The 27,699-nt window shown below is 42.2% G+C and overlaps 1 protein-coding gene across 2 annotated transcripts in view; it reads left to right on the top strand.

Annotated features, from left to right (window-relative positions):
• The window catches only part of LOC115205747 (probable E3 ubiquitin-protein ligase MID2), a 128,782-nt gene that overhangs the window by 90,561 nt on the left and 10,522 nt on the right, over positions 1-27,699 (top strand). For both annotated transcript variants that reach the window (XM_029772032.1, XM_029772031.1), the window contains one exon: positions 25,313-25,474. In XM_029772032.1, coding sequence (XP_029627892.1) covers positions 25,313-25,474 — 162 coding nt within the window. The remainder of the gene's footprint in view (positions 1-25,312; positions 25,475-27,699) is intronic.

Genomic DNA, 27,699 nt, shown 5'->3' with positions numbered 1-27,699 from the left:
ATAAAAATAGTGAAACATTAAAAAAGTTATCCTTTTTAGATAAATCTATACTAAATATATTCACATCACCAAATAATTAATTAAAACACACTGTTTTGCAATGAAGGTCTACAGTAGCCTCAACAGCACTCTGTAGGGTAGCACCATGGTGTAGCCGGAGGACAGCTAGTTTCCGTCCTCCTCTGAGTACAATGACTTCAATACAAAACCTAAGAGGCTCATGGTTCTCACCCCCTTCCATAGACTTACACAGTAATTATGACAACTTCAAGAGGACGTCCTCCAACCTATCAGATCTCTTGCAGCGTGAACTGACATGTTGTTCACAAAATCAAAGAGAATAAATCTAGTACTGAAAGCATAAGCTATAGCTAGTTAGTACTGCAGTGTGTAAAATGTGGTGAGAAGTTGACTCAAAGAGAGAGAAAGACAATAGTTGTGCAATTTTTAACAAATTAATTTAAACATGAAGGAGAAGCAAGAGAGAGCGAGAGAGATATAATTCATTGTATTTTTTCACTTTCACTTAGCTTGTGAATGCAGCTAGCTAGTTTAGCCTAGTCAAACACCCTGCTCAAACAGAGAGGGATGCTATGTTAGCTAGCTGGCTATGGCTATCCAACAATAGAACTCTTCCTAGTCAAAGTAACCTTTTGGTTTTATTAATGTATTGCCACCGGGGCCCACTGGTGTAACTGCTAAATTGCTTGCTGACTGTAAACTGTACTGCATGATTGTAGCAGGTTTACTAACACATTCCTTCTAGTAGCTATGTTGACTATGATGTTATTATAAGGTGACAACGATGTAGGCTGTGTATAGTGGTTAGCGGTTATGATATGAAGGTTTGGCTTGGAAAGGTTTTTTCGACTGGTCAGAGACAGCTGATGTGTTGTGCACTGAAGTCCGCAAGTGAAGGGAAAAGGTGAGTGGAGGAGAGCCTGTAGATGAGAGAAGGAATAATCCATAAAGCAAAATGATCTGTTTGTATGTGGCTGCTATGAAAGTGAATAGTGTTTGTGTGTGATCAAGGGTGTATTTATTTCTTAAACGGAAGCAAATGTAACGAAATTAGGATAAACATACCTGAATTTGTCCAATAGAAACTCTTGTTTGCAACTGTTGGAGTAACGATTACACCCTAGATCAGCTAGATGCAGGCTAGAGTGTTCAAGGCGGTATTGAACGTGTCACTGGCGGTCACCTTGATTACTCTTAATTTTTCTCTCCACCTGTGTGCACCTACGTTATAAACTTTCATTCATAGTCTAGGTTGTAGCAACCTCATGATGGGTATAGGGAAAATTACAGTACCATGTAGTAGCCTAAACCTATCTATGTCACATTGAACTGGGTGAATGGAATATGAATTACAGTCATCCAATATGCTGTAATAAAAATAAGGCCATGCTCATTAAAAAATAATCATCCTCCCTCATCCTAAAGCACTGACTGCCACTGTACACTACCCATAAACCACCCAGCTTACCATCTACACTGGCCAACTTAATCACAGAGTAACAAACATCACCACTTCTACACCACTCATACACCAGCCACAGCTTTATGTTGCATCAAACCATTACGACACACAGTCTGGTAAAAATACACTAGAATGAAATAGGATACTGTATATCTGCAGCACCACTCATAGACCACTACTCCACAGGCCAGGTAGTGTATTTATGGTCCCCAAAGTGTTATCTAGGGGCATGCAGTAGGTCTCAGTACCTATGGGAGAATCTCAATGGCGTACTCCTCGCGTCCTCTCTCCTCGCCTCCTTCTCAAAAACCCATTGGAGAAGAAGGTCAGAGGGGGAGGTACCCCTGGGTATTGAGAAGGAGGTGAGGAGACAGGACCTGAAGAGTATGCAATTGAGATTCTCTCTTTGACTTTGTTTGAGAAATACACCAGAATAGAAATACAGCTCCATCATTACAGAGGTCTCAGACAGATAACAATTGTTATCCACGAGTCACGACTGTACATGAGGTTGAAAGATGCATCGGAACAGAAATACAGTAACCTACAGTAAGAACAGATAGGGTTGGACTACTTTATAGTACAGTAAGAAGAGATAGGGTTGGACTACTTTATAGTACAGTAAGAAGAGATAGGGTTGGACTACTTTATAGTACAGTAACCTACAGTAAGAAGAGATACGGTTGGACTACTTTATAATACAGTAACCTACAGTAAGAAGAGCTAGGGTTGGACTACTTTATAGTACAATAAGAAGAGATAGGGTTGGACTACTTTATAATACAGTAACCTACAGTAAGAACAGATAGGGTTGGACTACTTTATAGTACAGTAAGAAGAGATAGGGTTGGACTACTTTATAGTACAGTAAGAAGAGATAGGGTTGTACTACTTTATAGTACAGTAACCTACAGTAAGAAGAGATACGGTTGGACTACTTTATAGTACAATAAGAAGAGATAGGGTTGGACTACTTTATAGTACAGTAACCTACAGTAAGAAGAGATAGGGTTGGACTACTTTATAATACAGTAAGAAGGGAGAGGGTTGGACTACTTTATAATACAGTAACCTACAGTAAGAAGAGATAGGGTTGGACTACTATATAATACAGTAACCTACAGTAAGAAGAGATAGGGTTGGACTACTTTATAGTACAGTAACCAACAGTAAGAAGAGATAGGGTTGGACTACTTTATAATACAGTAAGAATAGATAGGGTTGGACTACTTTACAATACAGTAACCTACAGTAAGAAGAGATAGGGTTGGACTACTTTATAATACAGTAAGAAGGGATAGGGTTGGACTACTTTACCATACAGTAACCTACAGTAAGAAGAGGTAGGGTTGGACTACTTTATAATACAGTAAGAAGGGATAGGGTTGGACTACTTTGTAGTACAGTAACCTACAGTAGGAATAGATAGGGTTGGACTACTTTATAATACAGTAATCTACAGTAAGAAGAGCTAGGGTTGGACTACTTTATAATACAGTAAGTAGGGAGAGGGTTGGACTACTTTATAATACAGTAACCTACAGTTAGAAGAGATAGGGTTGGACTACTTTATAATACAGTAACCTACAGTAAGAAGATATAGGGTTGGACTACTTTATAATACAGTAAGTAGGGAGAGGGTTGGACTACTTTATAATACAGTAACCTACAGTAAGAAGAGATAGGGTTGGACTACTTTATAATACAGTAACCTACAGTAAGAAGATATAGGGTTGGACTACTTTATAATACAGTAAGTAGGGAGAGGGTTGGACTACTTTATAATACAGTAACCTACAGTAGGAATAGATAGAGTTGGACTACTTTATAATACAGTAACCTACAGTAAGAAGAGATAGGGTTGGACTACTTTATAATACAGTAAGAAGGGAGAGGGTTGGACTACTTTATAATAGAGTAACCTACAGTAAGAGGAGATAGGGTTGGACTACTATATAATACAGTAACCTACAGTAAGAAGAGATAGGGTTGGACTACTTTATAGTACAGTAACCAACAGTAAGAAGAGATAGGGTTGGACTACTTTATAATACAGTAAGAATAGATAGGGTTGGACTACTTTACAATACAGTAACCTACAGTAAGAAGAGATAGGGTTGGACTACTTTATAATACAGTAAGAAGGGATAGGGTTGGACTACTTTACCATACAGTAACCTACAGTAAGAAGAGGTAGGGTTGGACAACTTTATAATACAGTAAGAAGGGATAGGGTTGGACTACTTTGTAGTACAGTAACCTACAGTAGGAATAGATAGGGTTGGACTACTTTATAATACAGTAACCTACAGTAAGAAGAGCTAGGGTTGGACTACTTTATAATACAGTAAGTAGGGAGAGGGTTGGACTACTTTATAATACAGTAACCTACAGTTAGAAGAGATAGGGTTGGACTACTTTATAATACAGTAACCTACAGTAAGAAGATATAGGGTTGGACTACTTTATAATACAGTAAGTAGGGAGAGGGTTGGACTACTTTATAATACAGTAACCTACAGTAGGAATAGATAGAGTTGGACTACTTTATAATACAGTAACCTACAGTAAGAAGAGCTAGGGTCTGACTACTTTATAATACAGTAAGTAGGGAGAGGGTTGGACTACTTTATAATACAGTAACCTACAGTAAGAAGAGATAGGGTTGGACTACTTTATAATACAGTAACCTACAGTAAGAAGAGCTAGGGTTGGACTACTTTATAATACAGTAAGTAGGGAGAGGGTTGGACTACTTTATAATACAGTATCCTACAGTAAGAAGAGATAGGGTTGGACTACTTTATAATACAGTAACCTACAGTAAGAAGAGATAGGGTTGGACTACTTTATAATACAGTAAGAAGGGAGAGGGTTGGACTACTTTATAATACAGTAACCTACAGTAGGAATAGATAGGGTTGGACTACTTTATAATACAGTAACCTACAGTAAGAAGAGATAGGGTTGGACTACTTTATAATACAGTAACCTACAGTAAGAAGAGCTAGGGTTGGACTACTTTATAATACAGTAAGTAGGGAGAGGGTTGGACTACTTTATAATACAGTAACCTACAGTAAGAAGAGCTAGGGTTGGACTACTTTATAATACAGTAAGTAGGGAGAGGGTTGGACTACTTTATAATACAGTAACCTACAGTAAGAAGAGATAGGGTTGGACTACTTTATAATACAGTAACCTACAGTAAGAAGAGATAGGGTTGGACTACTTTATAATACAGTAAGAAGGGAGAGGGTTGGACTACTTTATAATACAGTAACCTACAGTAAGAAGAGATAGGGTTGGACTACTTTATAATACAGTAACCTACAGTAAGAAGAGATAGGGTTGGACAACTTTATATAACACTGTATTTTGGTGGTTTGCCCTCTATCCCATTTATATAACTGCAGTATTTTAGTAACAACAAACTTCTGGCTTTTGTATGCTGCCATGCAGCTACTATACAGTACTGTAGTGAAGTGAAGATAATATGCCATTAGGGAACATCAGCTGTTCCATTTGGTCTCCATGGTTTATACTCTGTAATACCTTGAGTGAGAGGAGTGGTTGACACTGTAGATAAGAGAGGAGGGAAGAGGAGGGAATAGGAGAATTGATGAAGTGTAGAGCAGAGTAGATGACAGCAGATATAGGCCTAGCAGATAATGACAGGCTGCCGTGGCAGGACACAGGAGGTTCAGCTGACTGTAGACTGGCAGGTTGCCATGGCAGGACACAGGAGGTTCAGCTGACTGTAGACTGGCAGGTTGCCATGGCAGGACACAGGAGGTTCAGCTGACTGTAGAGTGGCAGGACACAGGAGGTTCAGCTGACTGTAGAGTGGCAGGACACAGGAGGTTCAGCTGACTGTAGAGTGGCAGGACACAGGAGGATCAGCTGACTGTAGAGTGGCAGGACACAGGAGGATCAGCTGACTGTAGACTGGCAGGTTGCCATGGCAGGACACAGGAGGATCAGCTGACTGTAGAATGGCAGGATACAGGAGGATCAGCTGACTATAGAGTGGCAGGACACAGGAGGATCAGCTGATAGTAGAGTGGCAGGATACAGGAGGATCAGCTGACTGTGGAGTTGCAGGACACAGGAGGATCAGCTGACTGTAGAGTGGCAGGACACAGGAGGATCAGCTGACTGTGGAGTTGTAGGACACAGGAGGATCAGCTGACTGTGGAGTTGCAGGACACAGGAGGATCAGCTGACTGTGGAGTACCACTCTTCCATGTGGAGCTGGTTGGCCCTGGGACAGATTGGAGTATCTTGACACATACCTCCTACAGATCCTCCACAAATCTGCTTTCCTCTCATCTGCTCTTCTTCTCTCCTTTCTTTCCCTCTTCTCTAATCCTCTCTTCTGTTTCCCTCCTTTTCCCACCCCTCTCCTCCTCCTCCCCCTCCCTCAACTCTCCCTATCTTTTTATCCCCTCTCCTTTCACTCTCTCCTCTCCTCCTCTCCCCCTCTCCTCTTCTCCTCTCAGTCCCAGCCTGCTCTAACCTGCTCTGAAGTGCAGTCCCAGTGCTGCGGTGAAGTAGGATTTATTTCAGCAGTGATAGACTGAAGTGCTGAGGCCATCAGCAGAGCCAGAGTGGGAGGGAAGAGAACTGAGCTGGCTGGCAAACCTGGGTTCAAATACTATTTGAATTATTTTCCCAAAACATTTAACGTTTTCTTTAGCCTGCCTGGAGTGTCATTTGGGTGGGGGGGAGACTTTTCTATTGGTCCATTAACCCAGACAAGCCTAATCAAGCACCAATAAAGTATTTAAAATGTATCAAATACTATTTGACCCCAGGACCGCTGGTTGGCTGGCCTCACTGAGCTGCCATTTCCTCCTCAGGAGGATCAGAGGGAGCTGGGTCGGAGAGAAATGCATTTTTATTTCAGACTGTTGAGTTTGTAGCATTGCCTTTTTTTCTGCATCTCTAAGTGCTTAAACGCTAACCACTGTTGATGTCATCTGATCCTTCTCCTCTCTCCCTGGAGAGTGTGAAGATACAAAGTGTGGTGCAAAAAAAACGTGGCAAAATATGGGGTACAGTAGTAGTACAGTATGACAGCTGATCAGTACTCAGCAGTAGTACAGTATGACAGCAGATCAGTACTCAGCAGTAGTACAGTATGACAGCTGATCAGTACTCAGCAGTAGTACAGTATGACAGCTGATCAGTACTCAGCAGTAGTACAGTATGACAGCTGATCAGTACTCAGCAGTAGTACAGTATGACAGCTGATCAGTACTCAGTAGTAGTACAGTATGACAGCTGATCAGTACTCAGCAGTAGTACAGTATGACAGCTGATCAGTACTCAGCAGTAGTACAGTATGACAGCTGATCAGTACTCAGCAGTAGTACAGTATGACAGCTGATCAGTACTCAGCAGTAGTACAGTATGACAGCAGATCAGTACTCAGCATTAGTACAGTATGACAGCTGATCTGATCAGTACTCAGCAGTAGTACAGTATGACAGCTGATCTGATCAATACTCAGCAGTAGTACAGTATGACAGCTGATCAATACTCAGCAGTAGTACAGTATGACAGCTGATCTGATCAGTCCTCAGCAGTAGTACAGTATGACAGCTGATCAATACTCAGCAGTAGTACAGTATGACAGCTGATCTGATCAGTACTCAGCAGTAGTACAGTATGACAGCTGATCTGATCAGTCCTCAGCAGTAGTACAGTATGACAGCTGATCAATACTCAGCAGTAGTACAGTATGACAGCTGATCTGATCAGTCCTCAGCAGTACTACAGTATGACAGCTGATCAATACTCAGCAGTAGTACAGTATGACAGCTGATCAATACTCAGCAGTAGTACAGTATGACAGCTGATCAATACTCAGCAGTAGTACAGTATGACAGCTGATCAGTACTCAGCAGTAGTACAGTATGACAACTGATCACTACTCAGCAGTAGTACAGTATGACAGCTGATCTGATCAGTACTCAGCAGTAGTACAGTATGACAACTGATCAGTACTCAGCAGTACTACAGTATGACAGCTGATCAGTACTCAGCAGTAGTACAGTATGACAGCTGATCAGTACTCAGCAGTACTACAGTATGACAGCTGATCAGTCCTCAGCAGTAGTACAGTATGACAGCTGATCTGATCAGTACTCAGCAGTAGTACAGTATGACAGCTGATCTGATCAGTACTCAGCAGTAGTACAGTATGACAGCTGATCAGTACTCAGCAGTAGTACAGTATGACAGCTGATCACTACTCAGCAGTAGTAAAGTATGACAGCTGATCAGTACTCAGCAGTAGTACAGTATGACAGCTGATCAGTACTCATCAGTAGTACAGTATGACAGCTGATCACTACTCAGCAGTAGTAAAGTATGACAGCTGATCAGTACTCAGCAGTAGTACAGTATGACAGCTGATCAGTACTCAGCAATAGTACAGTATGACAGCTGATCACTACTCAGCAGTAGTAAAGTATGACAGCTGATCAGTACTCAGCAGTAGTACAGTATGACAGCTGATCAGTCCGCAGCAGTAGTACAGTATGACAGCTGATCACTACTCAGCAGTAGTACAGTATGACAGCTGATCACTACTCAGCAGTAGTAAAGTATGACAGCTGCTCAGTACTCAGCAGTAGTACAGTATGACAGCTGAACTGATGTTGGTGTATTTCTGCTTCAACTGGAACTCCCACAGTCTCTATATGTTTTATTTGAGTCAGGCTGACTTGTAGGTTGGCCAACTATATCTCTTTGGAAACATTTCACACATTACTCTATATCTGCACATCCTTCTCTCTGTCTCAACTTTTCCTCAGCTCTCTCTCTCTCTCTCTCTTTATCTCTCTTGCTCTCTTTCTTTATCTGTCTCTCTCTCGTTCTCTACCTCTCTCTCTATCTATCTATCTTGCTCTCGCTTTCTTTATCTCGTTCTCTCTCATTCTCTCTCTAGTTCTCTCTCTCTCTCGTTCTCTCCCTCTCTCTCTTTCTCGCTCTCGCTCTCTCTCTCTCTTTCTCTATCTCTCCATTTCTCTACCTCCCTTTCTCTCTCTCTCTCTCTCTTTCCTTCTCTCCCACGCCCTCTCACTTTCTCTCCCTCTCTCTCTATATATCTTTATCTCTCTCTTTCTCTCTTTCTCTATCTCTTTTTCACTCTCCCTATCTCTCTCTCTTTCCTTCTCTCCCACGCCCTCTCACTTTCTCTCCCTCTCTCTCTATATATCTTTCTCTCTCTCTTTCTCTCTTTCTCTATCTCTTTTTCACTCTCCCTATCTCTCCCTTGTCCTATCTTGCTCTTCTTCTCTCTCTCTCTCTTTCTCTCTCTTGCTCCCTCTTTTTCTCTTTCTATATCTATATCTATCTCTCTCTCTCTTTGTTTTGAAATTCTTTGTGGATCTTTGTAATCTGAGGGAAATATGTGTCTCTAATATGGTCATACATTGGGCAGGAGGTTAGGAAGTGCAGCTCAGTTTCCACCTCATTTTGTGGGCAGTGTGCACATAGCCTGTCTTCTCTTGAGAGCCAGGTCTGCCTTCGGCTGCCTTTCTCAATAGCAAGGCTATGCTCACTGAGTCTGTACATAGTCAAAGCTTTGAGTCAGTCACAGTGGTCAGGTATTCTGCAACTGTGTAATCTCTGTTTAGGGACAAATAGCATTCTTGTTTGCTCTGTTTTTCTGTTAATTCTTTCCAATGTGTCAAGTAATTATCTTTTTGTTTTCTCATGATTTGGTTGGGTCTAATTATGTTGCTGTCCTGGGGCTCTGTGGGGTCTGTTTTTCTATCTATCTCCCCATCTCTCTTTATCTCTCTCACAGCTGCTCATAATAAAAAGATAATAGATGAAAATAAATCTGCTGTGTTGGTTCGTTGTACCAGTCTGCCTCAGGACAGAATGTTGGTTCGTTGCACCAGTCTGCCTCAGGACAGAATGTTGGTTCGTTGCACCAGTCTGCCTCAGGACAGAATGTTGATTCGTTGCACCAGTCTGCCTCAGGACAGAATGTTGGTTCGTTGCACCAGTCTGCCTCAGGACAGAATGTTGGTTCGTTGCACCAGTCTGCCTCAGGACAGAATGTTGATTCGTTGCACCAGTCTGCCTCAGCACAGAATGTTGATTCGTTGCACCAGTCTGCCTCTGGACAGAATGTTCATTCGTTGCACCAGTCTGCCTCAGGACAGAATGTTGATTCGTTGCACCAGTCTGCCTCAGGACAGAATGTTGATTCGTTGCACCAGTCTGCCTCTGGACAGAATGTTGATTCGTTGCACCAGTCTGCCTCTGGACAGAATGTTGGTTCGTTGCACCAGTCTGCCTCGGGACAGAATGTTGGTTCGTTGCACCAGTCTGCCTCTGGACAGAATGTTGGTTCGTTGCACCAGTCTGCCTCAGGACAGAATGTTGCTTCGTTGCACCAGTCTGCCTCTGGACAGAATGTTGATTCGTTGTACCAGTCTGCCTCTGGACAGAATGTTGATTCGTTGCACCAGTCTGCCTCAGGACAGAATGTTGCTTCGTTGCACCAGTCTGCCTCTGGACAGAATGTTGATTCGTTGCACCAGTCTGCCTCAGGACAGAATGTTGGTTCGTTGCACCAGTCTGCCTCAGGACAGAATGTTGCTTCGTTGCACCAGTCTTCCTCTGGACAGAATGTTGATTCGTTGCACCAGTCTGCCTCTGGACAGAATGTTGATTCTTTGCACCAGTCTGCCTCTGGACAGAATGTTGGTTCGTTGCACCAGTCTGCCTCAGGACAGAATGTTGGTTCGTTGCACCAGTCTGCCTCTGGACAGAATGTTGATTCGTTGCACCAGTCTGCCTCTGGACAGAATGTTGGTTCATTGCACCAGTCTGCCTCAGGACAGAATGTTGGTTCGTTGCACCAGTCTGCCTCAGGACAGAATGTTGCTTCGTTGCACCAGTCTGCCTCTGGACAGAATGTTGATTCGTTGCACCAGTCTGCCTCTGGACAGAATGTTGATTCGTTGCACCAGTCTGCCTCAGGACAGAATGTTGGTTCGTTGCACCAGTCTGCCTCTGGACAGAATGTTGCTTCGTTGCACCAGTCTGCCTCTGGACAGAATGTTGATTCGTTGCACCAGTCTGCCTCTGGACAGAATGTTGATTCGTTGCACCAGTCTGCCTCAGGACAGAATGTTGGTTCATTGCACCAGTCTGCCTCTGGACAGAATGTTGGTTCTTGCACCAGTCTGCCTCAGGACAGAATGTTGGTTCGTTGCACCAGTCTGCCTCTGGACAGAATGTTGATTCGTTGCACCAGTCTGCCTCTGGACAGAATGTTGATTCGTTGCACCAGTCTGTCTCTGGACAGAATGTTGATTCGTTGCACCAGTCTGCCTCAGGACAGAATGTTGCTTCGTTGCACCAGTCTGCCTCAGGACAGAATGTTGCTTCGTTGCACCAGTCTGCCTCAGGACAGAATGTTGCTTCGTTGCACCAGTCTGCAACGAAGCAGTGTGAGGCAGTGTGAGGCCTGAGATTAGAGCATTACACCATGGGTGTGTTTCAAATGGCACCTTATTCCCTATGGGCCCTGGTCAAAAGTAATGCACTAATATAGGGAATAGGGTGTCATTTGGAATCCAGGCAAATGTCACATCTCATCTGAGTGAGTACACAGTCAGTAGGCCTGTTCTCCGTCTCTGCACCTGAGATATTCTGGCTGAGGAGTTTGATAACTTGATTACAGCTGGAGGGGTATTTAGCTAGCTGTTAGAGGCTCCATCTACACAGAGTTTCAGGCTTCAGGCATGGCTACAACCCCATGGTAATGTGCAGCTATAACCATCCGACTGTTACCAGAGATGTTACACAAAATTAATCCATAACATCCACATTTATCGTAACAACAACTAACTACAGTATGTAGTATTGTGTACTGTAATACTGTAGGGTAGTGTTGTTTACTGTAATACTGTAGGGGAGTGTTGTTTACTGTAGTACTGTAGGGTAGTGTTGTTTACTGTAATACTGTAGGATAGTGTTCTTAACTGTCGTACTGTAGGGTAGTGTTGTTTACTGTAATACTGTAGGGTCGTGTTGTTTACTGTAATACTGTAGGGTGGTGTTGTTTACTGTAGTACTGTATTGTAGTATTGTTTACTGTTGTACTGTAGGGTAGTGTTGTTTACTGAACATCTGTAGGGTGGTGTTGTTTACTGTAATGTAGTGTTGCTTAGTGTAATACTGTAGAGTAGTGTTGTTTACTGTAATATTGTAGGGTAGTGTTGTTTACTGTAGGATATGTTGTTTACTGTAGTACTATAATGTAGTGTTGTTTACTGTAATACTGTAGGCTATTGTTGTTTACTGTTGTACTGTAGGGTAGTGTTGTTTACTGTAATACTGTAGGGTAGTGTTGTTTGCTGTAATACTGTAGGGTAGTGTTAACTGTAGGGTAGTGTTGTTTACTGTAGTACTGTAGGTAGTTGTTTACTGTAATACTGTAGGGTAGTGTTGTTTACTGTAGGGTAGTGATGTTTACTGTAATACTGTAGGGTAGTGTTGTTTACTGTAGTACTGTAGGGTAGTGTTGTTTACTGTAATACTATAGGGTAGTGTTGTTTTCTGTATTACTTTAGGGCAGTGTTATTTACTGTAGGGTAGTGTTGTTTACTTTAGTACTGTAGGGTAGTGTTGTTTACTTTAGTACTGTAGGGTAGTTGTTTACTGTAATACTGCAGGGTAGTGTTGTTTACTGTAGGGTAGTGTTGTTTACTGTAATATTGTAGGGTAGTGTTGTTTACTGTAGTACTGTAGGGTAGTGTGGTTTACTGTAATACTGTAGGGTGGTGGTGTTTACTGTAATACTGTAGGTTAGTTTTATTTACTGTAGTACTGTAGGGTAGTGTTGTTTACTGTAATACAGTAGGGTAATATTGTTTACTCTAATACTGTAGGGTAGTGTTGTTTACTGTAATACTGTAGGGTAGTGTTGTTTATTGTAGGGTAGTGTTGTTTACTGTAGTACTGTAGGGTAGTGTTGTTTACTGTAATAATGTAGGATAGTGTTGTTTACTGTTATACTGTAGGGTCGTGTTGTTTACTGTAATACTGTAGGGTCGTGTTGTTTACCGTAGTACTGTAAGGTAGTATTGTTTACTGTAGTACTGTAATGTAGTGTTGCTTAGTGTAATACTGTAGAGTAGTGTTGTTTACTGTAATATTGTAGGGTAGTGTTGTTTACTGTAGGATATGTTGTTTACTGTAGTACTATAAGGTAGTGTTGTTTACTGTAATGCTGTAGGCTATTGTTGTTTACTGTAATACTGTAGGGTAGTGTTTGCTGTAATACTGTAAGGTAGTGTTAACTGTATGGTAGTGTTGTTTACTGGAATACTGTAGGGTAGTGTTGTTTACTATAGTACTGTAGGGTATTGTTTACTGTAATACTGTAGGGTAGTGTTGTTTACTGTAGGGTAGTGTTGTTTACTGTAATACTGTAGGGTAGTGTTGTTTACTGTAGTACTGTAGGGTAGTGTGGTTTACTGTAATACTGTAGGGTGGTGTTGTTTACTGTAATACTGTAGGGTAGTTTTGTTTACTGTAGTACTGTAGGGTAGTGTTGTTTACTGTAATACTGTAGGGTAGTGTTGTTTATTGTAGGGTAGTGTTGTTTACTGTAGTGCTGTAGGGCAGTGTTGTTTACTGTGGTACTGTAGGGTAGTGTTGTTTACTGTAATACTGTAGGGTAGTGTTGTTTACTGTATTACTTTAGGGCAGTGTTGTTTACTGTAGGGTAGTGTTGTTTACTTTAGTACTGTAGGGTGGTGTTTACTGTAATACTGTAGGGTAGTGTTGTTTACTGTAGTACTGTAGGGTAGTGTTGTTTACTGTAATAATGTAGGATAGTGTTGTTTACTGTTATACTGTAGGGTCATGTTGTTTACTGTAATACTGTAAGGTCGTGTTGTTTACCGTAGTACTGTAAGGTAGTATTGTTTACTGTAGTACTGTAGGGTAAGGTTGTTTACTGTAATACTGTAGGGTAGTGTTGTTTACTGTAGTACTGTAGGGAAGTGTTGTTTACTGTAATACTGTAGGGTAGTGTTGTTTACTGTTGTTTAGTATTGTTTGCTGTAATACGGTATGGTAGTGTTGTTTACTGTAATACTGTAGGGTAGTGTTGTTTACTGTAGGGTAGCGTTGTTTACTGTAGTACTGTAGGGTAGTGTTGTTTTCTGTAATACTGTAGGGTAGTGTTGTTTACTGTAGGGTATGTTGTTTACATTAAGTACTGTAGGTTAGTGTTGTTTACTGTAGTACTGTAGGGTAGTGTTGTTTACTGTAAAACTGTAGGGTAGTGTTGTTTACTGTAGTACTATAGGGTAGTGTTGTTTATTGTAATACTGTAGGGTAGTGTTGTTTACTGTAATACTGTTGGGTGGTGTTGTTTACTGTAGTACTGTATTGTAGTATTGTTTACTGCTGTACTGTAGGGTAGTGTTGTTTACTGAAAATCTGTAGGGTGGTGTTGTTTACTGTAATGTAGTGTTGCTTAGTGTAATACTGTAGAGTAGTGTTGTTTACTGTAATATTGTAGGGTAGTGTTGTTTACTGTAGGATATGTTGTTTTCTGTAGTACTATAAGGTAGTGTTGTTTACTGTAATACTGTAGGGTAGTGTTGTTTGCTGTAATACTGTAGGGTAGTGTTAACTTAGGGTAGTGTTGTTTACTGTAATACTGTAGGGTAGTGTTGTTTACTGTAGTACTGTAGGGTAGTTGTTTACTGTAATACTGTAGGGTAGTGTTGTTTACTGTAGGGTAGGGTTGTTTACTGTAATACTGTAGGGTAGTGTTGTTTACTGTAGTACTGTAGGATAGTGTTGTTTACTGTAATACTGTAGGGTGGTGTTGTTTACTGTAATACTGTAGGGTAGTGTTGTTTACTGTAGTACTGTAGGGTAGTGTTGTTTACTGTAATACTGTAGGGTAATATTGTTTACTCGAATACTGTAGGGTAGTGTTGTTTACTGTAATGCTGTACGGTAGTGTTGTTTATTGTAGGGTAGTGTTGTTTACTGTAGTGCTGTAGGGCAGTGTTGTTTACTGTGGTACTGTAGGGTAGTGTTGTTTACTGTAATACTGTAGGGTAGTGTTGTTTACTGTATTACTTTAGGGCAGTGTTATTTACGATAGGGTAGTGTTGTTTAATTTAGTACTGTAGGGTGGTGTTTACTGTAATACTGTAGGGTAGTGTTGTTTACTGTGGTACTGTAGGGTAGTGTTGTTTACTGTAATAATGTAGGATAGTGTTGTTTACTGTTATACTGTAGGGTCGTGTTGTTACTGTAATACTGTAGGGTCGTGTTGTTTACCGTAGTACTGTAAGGTAGTATTGTTTACTGTAGTACTGTAATGTAGTTTTGCTTAGTGTAATACTGTAGAGTAGTGTTGTTTACTGTAATATTGTAGGGTAGTGTTGTTTACTTTAGGATATGTTGTTTACTGTAGTACTATAAGGTAGTGTTGTTTACTGTAATACTGTAGGCTATTGTTGTTTACTGTTGTACTGTGGGGTAGTGTTGTTTACTGTAATACTGTAGGGTAGTGTTGTTTGCTGTAATACTGTAGGGTAGTGTTAACTGTAGGGTAGTGTTGTTTACTGTAATACTGTAGGGTAGTGTTGTTTACTGTAGTACTGTAGGGTAGTGTGGTTTACTGTAATACTGTAGGGTGGTGTTGTTTACTGTAATACTGTAGGGTAGTTTGGTTTACTGTAGTACTGTAGGGTAGTGTTGTTTACTGTAATACAGTAGGGTAATATTGCTTACTCTAATACTGTAGGTTAGTGTTGTTTACTGTAATACTGTAGGGTAGTGTTGTTTATTGTAGGGTAGTGTTGTTTACTGTAGTGCTGTAGGGCAGTGTTGTTTACTGTGGTACTGTAGGGTAGTGTTGTTTACTGTCATACTGTAGGGTAGTGTTGTTTACTGTTATACTGTAGGGTCGTGTTGTTTACTGTAATACTGTAGGGTCATGTTGTTTATCGTAGTACTGTAGGGTAGTATTGTTTACTGTAGTACTGTAGGGTAGTGTAATACTGTAGGGTAGTGCTGTTTACTGTAGTACTGTCGGGTAGTATTGTTTACTGTAATACTGTAGGGTAATATTGTTTACTGTAGGGTAGTGTTGTTTACTGTAATACTGTAGGGTAGTGTTGTTTTCTGTTGGGTAGTGTTGTTTACTGTAATACTGTATGGGAGTGTTGTTTACTGTAATACTGTAGGGTAGTGTTGTTTACTGTAGGGTAGTGTTGTTTACTGTAATACTGTAGGGTTGTGTTGTTTACTGTAATACTGTAGGGTAGAGTTGTTTACTGTAGGGTGTTGTTGTTTTCTGTAGGGAAGTGTTGTTTACTGTACTACTGTAGGGTAGTGTTGTTTACTGTAGGGTAGTGTTGTTTACTGTATGGTAGTGTTGTTTACTTTAAGGTTTGTGTTGTTTACTGTAGTACTGTAGGGTAGTGTTGTTTACTGTAATCCTGAGGACTAGTGTTGTTTACTGTAATACTGTAGGGCAGTGTTGTTTACTGTAATACTGTCGGGTAGTGTTGTTTACTGTAATACTGTAGGGTAGTGTTGTTTACTTTAATACTGTAGGGTAGTGTTGTTTGCTGTAGGTTAGTGTTGTTTACTGTAATACTGTAGGGTAGTGTTGTTTTCTGTAATACTGTACGGTAGTGTTGTTTACTGTAGGGTAGTGTTGTTTACTGTAGTACTGTAGGGTAGTGCTGTTTACTGTAATACTGTAGGGTAGTATTGTTTACTATAATACTGTAGGGTAGTGTTGTTTACTGTAATACTGTAGGGTAGTGTTGTTTACTGTAGGGTAGTGTTGTTTACTGTAATACTGTAGGGTAGTGTTGTTTACTGTAATACTGTAGGGTAGTGTTGTTTATTGTATTACTGTAGGGTAGTGTTGTTTACTGTAGGGTAGTGTTGTTTACTTTAGTACTGTAGGGTGGTGTTTACTGTAATACTGTAGGGTAGTGTTGTTTATACTGTAATACTGTAGAGTAGTGTTGTTTACTGTAATACAGTAGGGTAGTGTTGTTTACTGTAGGGTAATGTTGTTTACTGTAATACTGTAGGGTAGTGTTGTTTACTGTAATACTGTAGGGTAGTGTTGTTTACTGTAGTACTGTAGGGTAGATTTGTTTACTGTAGTACTGTAGGGTAGTGTTTACTGTTGTACTGTAGGGTATTGTTGTTTACTGTAGGGTAGTGTTGTTTACTGTAATACTGTAGGGTAGTGTTATTTACTGTAATACTGTAGGGTAGTGTAGTTTACTGTAGTACTGTGGTGTACTGTTGTTTACTGTATGGTAGTGTTGTTTACTGTATTGTGTTGTTTACTGTAGTACTGTAGGGTAGTGTTGTTTACTGTAATCCTGAGGACTAGTTTTGTTTACTGTAATACTGTAGGGTAGTGTTGTTTACTGTAGGGTAGTGTTGTTTACTGTAATACTGTAGGGTTGTGTTGTTTACTGTAATACTGTAGGGTAGAGTTGTTTACTGTAGGGTGGTGTTGTTTTCTGTAGGGTAGTGTTGTTTACTGTACTACTGTAGGGTAGTGTTGTTTACTGTAGGGTAGTGTTGTTTACTGTATGGTAGTGTTGTTCACTTTAGGTTTGTGTTGTTTACTGTAGTACTGTAGGGTGGTGTTGTTTACTGTAATCCTGAGGACTAGTGTTGTTTACTGTAATACTGTAGGGTAGTGTTGTTTACTGTAATACTGTCGGGTAGTGTTGTTTACTGTAATACTGTAGGGTAGTGTTGTTTACTTTAATACTGTAGGGTAGTGTTGTTTGCTGTAGGTTAGTGTTGTTTACTGTAACACTGTAGGGTATTGTTGTTTTCTGTAATACTGTAGGGTAGTGTTGTTTACTGTAGGGTAGTGTTGTTTACTGTAATACTGTAGGGTAGTGTTGTTTACTGTTGTACTGTAGGGTAGTGTTGTTTACTGTAGGGTAGTGTTGTTTACTGTAATACTGTAGGGTAGTGTTGTTTACTGTTGTACTGTAGGGTAGTGTTGTTTACTGTAGGGTAGTTTTGTTTAGTGTAATACTGTAGGGTAGTGTTGTTTATTGTAGTACTGTAGGGTAGTGTTGTTTACTGTTGTACTGTAGGGTAGTGTTGTTTACTGTAGGGTAGTGTTGTTTAGTGTAATACTGTAGGGTAGTGTTGTTTACTGTAGTACTGTAGGGTAGTGTTGTTTACTCTAATACTGTAGGGTAGTGTTGTTGACTGTAATACTGTAGGGTAGTGTTGTTGACTGTAATGCTGTAGGGTAGTGTTGTTTACTGTAATACTGTAGGGTCGTGTTGTTTAATGTAATACTGTAGGGTAATGTTGTTTACTGTAATACTGTAGGGTAGTGTTGTTGACTGTAATACTGTAGGGTAATGTTGTTTACTGTAATACTGTAGGGTCGTGTTGTTTACTGTAATACTGTAGGGTAACTGAAGTACTGTAGAATTGATTAGTTGGATTGATTAGTTCCCTTTTTACATAATGGATCTGAAACACACGAACACACACACCTCTTTTATGTTTCAGCATCAAAGCCTGTGTCTAAAGCAGCCCTGCTCTCCTTCCATAATGCTTTGTGTTTTTCTCTGCTTTCATCTGCCCACAGTCGCTTGGTGTGATTCCCAATTAGCACCCTGTTCCCTACATAGTCCACTACTTTTGTCCAGGTCCCATAGGGCCATTTGGGACGCAGCCCGGGTGCTCTGTCTCAATTCATCCTTTTTCGATTACTCTCCTCAAGACTGTGGACCTTCTCCTCCAGTACAATTAGGTTAGAATTGAGGCAAGGAGAAAGGAGGCAAGGAGAGAGGAGGCAAGTAGAAAGAAGGCAAGGAGAGAGGATGAGAGGAGAGAGGTTAAGAGGTGATGTTGTTGTGATATGTCACGTAGTAATGTTGTTGTGATTTAAGTCACGAAGTGATGTTATTGTGATATAAGTCACGAAGTGATGTTATTGTGATATAAGTCACGTAGTGATGTTATTGTGATATAAGTGAAGAAGTGATGTTGTTGTGTTATAAGTCTGTATAACAGTATGTCTGTATAACAGTATGTCTCTCTAGGTCTGTATAACAGTATGTATCTCTAGGTCTGTATAACAGTATGTATCTCTAGGTCTGTATAACAGTATGTATCTCTAGGTCTGTATAACAGTATGTATCTCTAGGTCTGTATAACAGTATGTATCTCTAGGTCTGTATAACAGTATGTATCTCTCTCTAGGTCTGTATAACAGTATGTATCTCTAGGTCTGTATAACAGTATGTATCTCTCTCTAGGTCTGTATAACAGTATGTATCTCTAGGTCTGTATAACAGTATGTATCTCTCTCTAGGTCTGTATAACAGTATGTATCTCTAGGTCTGTATAACAGTATGCATCTCTAGGTCTGTATAACAGTATGTATCTGTAGGTCTGTATAACAGTATTTCTCTCTAGGTCTGTATAACAGTATGTATCTCTAGGTCTGTATAACAGTATGTATCTCTCTCTAGGTCTGTATAACAGTATGTATCTCTCTCTAGGTCTGTATAACAGTATGTATCTCTAGGTCTGTATAACAGTATGTATCTCTAGGTCTGTATAACAGTATGTACCTCTAGGTCTGTATAACAGTATGTATCTCTAGGTCTGTATAACAGTATGCATCTCTAGGTCTGTATAACAGTATGTATCTCTCTCTAGGTCTGTATAACAGTATGTATCTTTCTCTAGGTCTGTATAACAGTATGTTTCTCTAGGTCTGTATAACAGTATGTATCTCTAGGTCTGTATAACAGTATGTATCTCTAGGTCTGTATAACAGTATGTTTCTCTAGGTCTGTATAACAGTATGTATCTCTAGGTCTGTATAACAGTATGTATCTCTAGGTCTGTATAACAGTATGTCTCTCTAGGTCTGTATAACAGTATGTATCTCTAGGTCTGTATAACAGTATGTATCTCTAGGTCTGTATAACAGTATGTATCTCTAGGTCTGTATAACAGTATGTATCTCTAGGTCTGTATAACAGTATGTATCTCTCTCTAGGTCTGTATAACAGTATGTATCTCTAGGTCTGTATAACAGTAAGTATCTCTAGGTCTGTATAACAGTATGTATCTCTAGGTCTGTATAACAGTATGTATCTCTCTCTAGGTCTGTATAACAGTATATCTCTCTAGGTCTGTATAACAGTATGTATCTCTAGGTCTGTATAACAGTATGTATCTCTAGGTCTGTATAACAGTATGTATCTCTCTCTAGGTCTGAATAACAGTATGTATCTCTAGGTCTGTATAACAGTATGTATCTCTCTCTAGGTCTGTATAACAGTATGTCTCTCTAGGTCTGTATAACAGTATGTATCTCTAGGTCTGTATAACAGTATGTATCTCTAGGTCTGTATAACAGTATGTATCTCTATGTCTGTATAACAGTATGTATCTCTAGGTCTGTATAACAGTATGTATCTCTCTCTAGGTCTGTATAACAGTATGTATCTCTAGGTCTGTATAACAGTATGTATCTCTCTCTAGGTCTGTAAATTTTACCTTTATTTAACCAGGTAGGCTAGTTGAGAACAAGTTCTCATTTACAACGGCGACCTGGCCAAGATAAAGCAAAGCAGTTCGACACATACAACGACACAGAGTTACACATGGAATAAACAAACATACAGTCAAAAATAAAGTAGAAAAAAGTCTATATACAGTGTGTGCAAATGAGGTAAGATAAGGGAGGTAAGGCTATAAATAGGCCATGGTGGCGAAATAATTACAATATACCAATTAAACACTGGAGTGATAGATGTGCAGAAGATGAATGTGCAAGTAGAGATACTGGGGTGCAAAGGAGCAAGATAAATAAATAAATACAGTATTGGGATGAGGTAGTTGGATGGGCTATTTACAGATGGGCTATGTACAGGTGCAGTGATCTGTGAGCTGCTCTGACAGCTTCAGTGATTTTTGCAGTTCGTTCCAGTCATTGGCAGTAGAGAACTGGAAGGAGAGGCGGCCAAAGGAGGAATTAGCTTTGGGGGTGACCAGTGAAATATACAGTGGGGCAAAAAAGTATTTAGTCAGCCACCAATTCTGCAAGTTCTCCCACTTAAAACGAGAGAGGTCTGTAATTTTCATCATAGGTACACTTCAACTATGACAGACAAAATGAGAAGAAAAAAATCCAGAAAATCACATTGTAGGATTTTTAATGAATTTCTTAGCAAATTATGGTGGAAAATAAGTATTTGGTCAATAACAAAAGTTTATCTCAATACTTTGTTATATACACTTTGTTGGCAATGACACAGGTCAAACGTTTTCTGTAAGTCTTCACACACTGTTGCTGGTATTTTGGCCCATTCCTCCATGCAGATCTCCTCTAGAGCAATGATGTTTTGGGGCTGTTGCTGAGCAACACGGACTTTCAACTCCCTCCAAAGGTTTTCTATGGGGTTGAGATCTGGAGACTGGCTAGGCCACTCCAGGACCTTGAAATGCTTCTTACGAAGCCACTCCTTCGTTGCCCGGGCGGTGTGTTTGGGATCATTGTCATGCTGAAAGACCCAGCCACGTTTCATCTTCAATGCCCTTGCTGATGGAAGGTTTTCACTCAAAATCTCACGATACATGGCCCCATTCATTCTTTCCTTTACACGGATCAGTCGTCCTGGTCCCTTTGCAGAAAAACAGCCCCAAATAATGATGTTTCCACCCCCATGCTTCACAGTAGGTATGGTGATCTTTGGATGCAACTCCCCATTCTTTGTCCTCCAAACACGACGAGTTGAGTTTTTACCAAAAAGTTCTATTTTGGTTTCATCTGACCATATGACATTCTCCCAATCCTCTTCTGGATCATCCAAATGCTCTCTAGCAAACTTCAGACGGGCCTGGACATGTACTGGCTTAAGCAGGGGGACACGTCTGGCACTGCAGGATTTGAGTCCCTGGCGGCGTAGTGTGTTACTGATGGTAGGCTTTGTTACTTTGGTCGCAGCTCTCTGCAGGTCATTCACTAGGTCCCCCCGTGTGGTTCTGGGATTTTTGCTCACCGTTCTTGTGATCATTTTGACCCCACGGGGTGAGATCTTGCGTTGGGCCCCAGATCGAGGGAGATTATCAGTGGTCTTGTATGTCTTCCATTTCCTAATAATTGCTCCCACAGTTGATTTCTTCGAACCAAGCTGCTTACCTATTGCAGATTCAGTCTTCCCAGCCTGGTGCAGGTCTACAATTTTGTTTCTGGTGTCCTTTGACAGCTCTTTGGTCTTGGTCATAGTGGAGTTTGGAGTGTGACTGTTTGAGGTTGTGGACAGGTGTCTTTTATACTGATAACAAGTTCAAACAGGTGCCATTAATGCAGGTAACGAGTGGAGGACAGAGGAGCCTCTTAAAGAAGAAGTTACAGGTCTGTGAGAGCCAGAAATCTTGCTTGTTTGTAGGTGACCAAATACTTATTTTCCACCATAATTTGCAAATAAATTCATAAAACATCCTACATTGTGATTTTCTGGATTTTTTTTCTCTCATTTTGTCTGTCATAGTTGACGTGTACGTATGATGAAAATTACAGGCCTCTCTCATCTTTTTAAGTGGGAGAACTTGCAGAATTGGTGGCTAACTAAATACTTTTTTGCATCACTGTACCTGCTGGAGCGCGTGCTACGGGTGGGTGCTGCTATGGTGACCAGTGAGCTTAGATAAGGCGGGGCTTTACCTAGCAAAGACTTGAAGATGACCTGGAGCCAGTAGGTTTGGTGACGAGTATGAAGTGAGGGCCAACCAACGAGAGCGTACAGGTCGCGGTGGTGGGTATTATATGGGGCTTTGGTGTCAAAACAGTTTGTCATAAATATTCAATCATATTTCAACCGGACAATATCTTCGTCAAAAGAAAAGGAAAAACAAGAAAGGCACGCTCCCGGTCACGCTCTGGACTCATGTTTGGAAATGTCCACTGTCCACTCATTGAAAGTGCTGTTTCTCCATAATTTTTCAGAGTAAAAGCCTGAAACAATTCCTAAAGACTGGCCACATGTTGTGAAAGCCATAGGGATCGTGAACTGCGTCATAAGTCTTTGTATGGTGGATATGCTTTCAATGGAATAACAGGCTTTTCAAAATATAGGCACTTCCTGGATGGATGTTCCTCAGGTTTTCGCCTGCCATGTCAGTTCTGTTATACTCACAGACATTATTTTAACAGTTTTGGAAAATTTAGAGTGTTTTCTATCCAAATCTACCAATTATATGCATATCCTAGCTTCTGGACCTGAGTAGCAGGCAGTTTACTTTGGGCACGCTTTTCATCCAAAATTCCAAATGCTGCCCCCTACCCTAGTGAGGTTAACACAGTGTCCAAAGAAGGGCCAGAAGTATACAGAATGGTGTCGTCTGCGTAGAGGTGGATCAGAGAATCACCAACAGCAAGAATGACATCATTGATGTATACAGAGAAGAGAGTCGGCCTGAGAATTGAACCCTGTGGCACCCCCATAGAGACTGCCAGAGGTGCGGACAACAGGCCCTCCGATTTGACACACTGAACTCTATCAGAGAAGAAGTTGGTGAACCAGGCGAGGCAGTCATTTGAGAAACCAAGGCTGTTGAGTCTGCCGATAAGAATGTGGTGATTGACAGAGTTGAAAGCCTTGGCCAGGTGATGAATATGGCTGCACAGTAATGTCTCTTATCGATGGCGGTTACGATGTCGTTTAGGACCTTGAGCGTTGCTGAGGTGCACCCATGACCGGCTCTGAAACCAGATTGCATAGCGGAGAAGGTACGGTGGGATTCGAAATGGTCGGTAATCTGTTTGTTAACTTGGCTTTCGAAGACCTTAGAAAGGCAGGGTAGGATAGATATAGGTCTGTAGCAGTTTGGGTCTAGAGTGTCTCCCCCTTTGAAGAGGGGGATGATCGGGGCAGCTTTCCAATCTTTGGGAATCTCAGACGATTGCGAAAGAGAGGTTGAACAGGATACTAATAGGGGCTGCAACAATTCCAGCAGATCATTTTAGAAAGAGTGGATCCAGATTGTCTAGCCCGGCTGATTTGTAGGGGTCCAGATTTTGCAGCTCTTTCAGAACGTCAGCTATTTGGATATGGGTGAAGGAGAAATGGGGGAGGCATGGGCAAGTTGCAGTGAGGGGTGCATGGCAGTTGACCGGGGTAGGGGTGGCCAGGTGGAAAGCATGGCCAGCCGTAGAAAAATGCTTATTGAAATGTTCAATTATAGTGGATTTATCGGTGGTGACAGAGTTTCCTCTCTTCAGTGCAGTGGGCAGCTGGGAGGAGGTGCTCTTATTCTCCATGGACTTTACAGTGTCCCAGAACTTTTTTTGAGTTAACAGTGTAACAGTATGTATCTCTCAAGTCTGTATAACAGTAGGTCTGTATAACAGTATGTATCTCTAGGTCTGTAGAACAGTATGTATCTCTCTCTAGGTCTGTATAACAGTATGCACCTCTAGGTCTGTATAACAGTATGTATCTCTAGGTCTGTATAACAGTATGTAGCTCTAGGTCTGTATAACAGTATGTATCTCTAGGTCTGTATAACAGTATGTATCTCTAGGTCTGTATAACAGTATGTATCTATAGGTCTGTATAACAGTATGTATCTCTAGGTCTGTATACCAGTATGTATCTCTCTCTAGGTCTGTATAACAGTATGTATCTCTAGGTCTGTATAACAGTATGTATCTCTAGGTCTGTATAACAGTATGTATCTATAGGTCTGTATAACAGTATGTATCTCTAGGTCTGTATAACAGTATGTATCTCTCTCTAGGTCTGTATAACAGTATGTATCTCTAGGTCTGTATAACAGTATGTATCTCTAGGTCTGTATAACAGTATGTATCTCTAGGTCTGTATAACAGTATGTATCTCTAGGTCTGTATAACAGTATGTATCTCTAGGTCTGTATAACAGTATGTATCTCTAGGTCTGTATAACAGTATGTATCTCTAGGTCTGTATAACAGTATGTATCTCTAGGTCTGTATAACAGTATGTATCTCTTTCTAGGTCTGTATAACAGTATGTATCTCTTTCTAGGTCTGTATAACAGTATGTATCTCTAGGTCTGTATAACAGTATGTATCTCTAGGTCTGTATAACAGTATGTATCTCTTTCTAGGTCTGTATAACAGTATGTCTCTCTAGGTCTGTATAACAGTATGTATCTCTAGGTCTGTATAACAGTATGTATCTCTAGGTCTGTATAACAGTATGTATCTCTAGGTCTGTATAACAGTATGTATCTCTAGGTCTGTATAACAGTATGTATCTCTAGGTCTGAATGACAGTATGTATCTCTAGGTCTGTATAACAGTATGTATCTCTAGGTCTGTATAACAGTATGTCTCTCTAGGTCTGTATAACAGTATGTCTCTCTAGGTCTGTATAACAGTATGTATCTCTAGGTCTGTATAACAGTATGTATCTCTAGGTCTGTATAACAGTATCTCTCTCTAGGTCTGTATAACAGTATGTATCTCTAGGTCTGTATAACAGTATGTATCTCTTTCTAGGTCTGTATAACAGTATGTATCTCTAGGTCTGTATAACAGTGTGTATCTCTAGGTCTGTATAACAGTATGTATCTCTCTCTAGGTCTGTATAACAGTATGTATCTCTAGGTCTGTATAACAGTATGTATCTCTCTCTAGGTCTGTATAACAGTATGTATCTCTAGGTCTGTATAACAGTATCTCTCTCTAGGTCTGTCTAACAGTATGTATCTCTAGGTCTGTATAACAGTATGTATCTCTCTCTAGGTCTGTATAACAGTGTGGACAGTTGGATGATTGTCCCCAACATCAAGCAGAACCACTACACGGTGCACGGTCTGCAGAGTGGAACACGTTATGTCTTCTTTGTCAAGGCCATCAACCAGGCAGGCAGCCGCAACAGCGAACCAGCTCGCCTCAAAACCAACAGTAAGTCCCCCAGCCCTCTGGTCCCTCTGTCCCTTCAGCTCGCCTCAAAACCAACAGTAAGTCCCCCAGCCCTCTGGTCCCTCTGTCCCTTCAGCCCGCCTCAAAACCAACAGTAAGTCCCCCAGCCCTCTGGTCCCTCTGTCCCTTCAGCCCGCCTCAAAACCAACAGTAAGTCCCCCAGCCCTCTGGTCCCTCTGTCCCTTCAGCCCATCTCAAAACCAACAGTAAGTCCCCCAGCCCTCTGGTCCCTCTGTCCCTTCAGCTCGCCTCAAAACCAACAGTAAGTCCCCCAGCCCTCTGGTCCCTCTGTCCCTTCAGCCCGCCTCAAAACCAACAGTAAGTCCCCCAGCCCTCTGGTCCCTCTGTCCCTTCAGCCCGCCTCAAAACCAACAGTAAGTCCCCCAGCCCTCTTATCCCTCTGTCCCTTCAGCCCATCTCAAAACCAACAGTAAGTCCCCCAGCCCTCTGGTCCCTCTGTCCCTTCAGCCCGCCTCAAAACCAACAGTAAGTCCCCCAGCCCTCTGGTCCCTCTGTCCCTTCAGCCCGCCTCAAAACCAACAGTAAGTCCCCCAGCCCTCTGGTCCCTCTGTCCCTTCAGCCCGCCTCAAAACCAACAGTAAGTCCCCCAGCCCTCTGGTCCCTCTGTCCCTTCAGCCCGTCTCAAAACCAACAGTAAGTCCCCCAGCCCTCTGGTCCCTCTGTCCCTTCAGCCCGCCTCAAAACCAACAGTAAGTCCCCCAGCCCTCTTATCCCTCTGTCCCTTCAGCCCATCTCAAAACCAACAGTAAGTCCCCCAGCCCTCTGGTCCCTCTGTCCCTTCAGCCCGCCTCAAAACCAACAGTAAGTCCCCCAGCCCTCTGGTCCCTCTGTCCCTTCAGCCCGTCTCAAAACCAACAGTAAGTCCCCCAGCCCTCTGGTCCCTCTGTCCCTTCAGCCCGCCTCAAAACCAACAGTAAGTCCCCCAGCCCTCTGGTCCCTCTGTCCCTTCAGCCCGCCTCAAAACCAACAGTAAGTCCCCCAGCCCTCTTATCCCTCTGTCCCTTCAGCCCATCTCAAAACCAACAGTAAGTCCCCCAGCCCTCTGGTCCCTCTGTCCCTTCAGCCCGTCTCAAAACCAACAGTAAGTCCCCCAGCCCTCTGGTCCCTCTGTCCCTTCAGCCCGCCTCAAAACCAACAGTAAGTCCCCCAGCCCTCTGGTCCCTCTGTCCCTTCAGCCCGTCTCAAAACCAACAGTAAGTCCCCCAGCCCTCTGGTCCCTCTGTCCCTTCAGCCCGTCTCAAAACCAACAGTAAGTCCCCCAGCCCTCTGGTCCCTCTGTCCCTTCAGCCCGCCTCAAAACCAACAGTAAGTCCCCCAGCCCTCTGGTCCCTCTGTCCCTTCAGCCCGCCTCAAAACCAACAGTAAGTCCCCCAGCCCTCTGGTCCCTCTGTCCCTTCAGCCCGCCTCAAAACCAACAGTAAGTCCCCCAGCCCTCTGGTCCCTACGTCCTTCACAGCTTCTTACCCCAGCATTGGGTTCTGCTCTCTTGGTTAGCTCAGTTAGTAAGTCCCCGCACCCTCCAGGCCTCTGCCCCTTCAGCCCTCCTCAAAACCAACACTAAGTCCCCCAGCCTTGTTGCCCCACCATACCGCCAGGCTCCCGGCCCTCCAGACCCTGTCTTCACAGCTGCTTACCTCAGCCTGGGGCTCTACTCTCTGGGTAGACCCACTGGCCCCTGGCCTCCAATTAGATCTGTTCTTCCAGACATTAGAGAACAGCCACTGGCTAGACAGATGAGAGAATAGGCTTTATTGGTATACCATACATGGACCGGCGCCACCCAACCAGTGATAATGACTTCATTAGACCCATCACTCACTTTCCCTCTCTCCCCCTCCCTCTATCTCCCTCCCTCTGTCCCTCTCTCTCCCTCCCTCTTTCCCTCCCTCTCTCTCCCTCCCTCTCTCCCTCCCTCCGTCCCTCCCTCCCTCTTTCCCTCTCTCCCCCTCCGTCCCGCCCTCTTTCCCTCTCCCTCCCTCTCTCCCTCCCTCCCTCTCCCTCCCTCCCTCCCCCCCTCCCTCCCTCCCTCCCTCTCCCTCCCTCCCTCTCTCTCTCTCTCTCTCTCTCCCTCCCTCCCTCCCTCTCTCCCCTCTCTCTCTCTCTCTCTCTCTCTCTCTCTCTCTCTCTCTCTCTACCTCCGTCCTGGTCACACGATAGGTTGGCTAATGCCAAGATCTCTCCCTCCT

This window comes from Salmo trutta, chromosome 13 (genome assembly GCF_901001165.1).
Source record: "Salmo trutta chromosome 13, fSalTru1.1, whole genome shotgun sequence".
Classification (NCBI taxonomy): Eukaryota; Metazoa; Chordata; class Actinopteri; order Salmoniformes; family Salmonidae; genus Salmo; species Salmo trutta.
The sequence above is the reverse complement of the archived record's forward strand: the minus strand, read 5'-3'. Positions and strand labels throughout refer to the sequence as shown.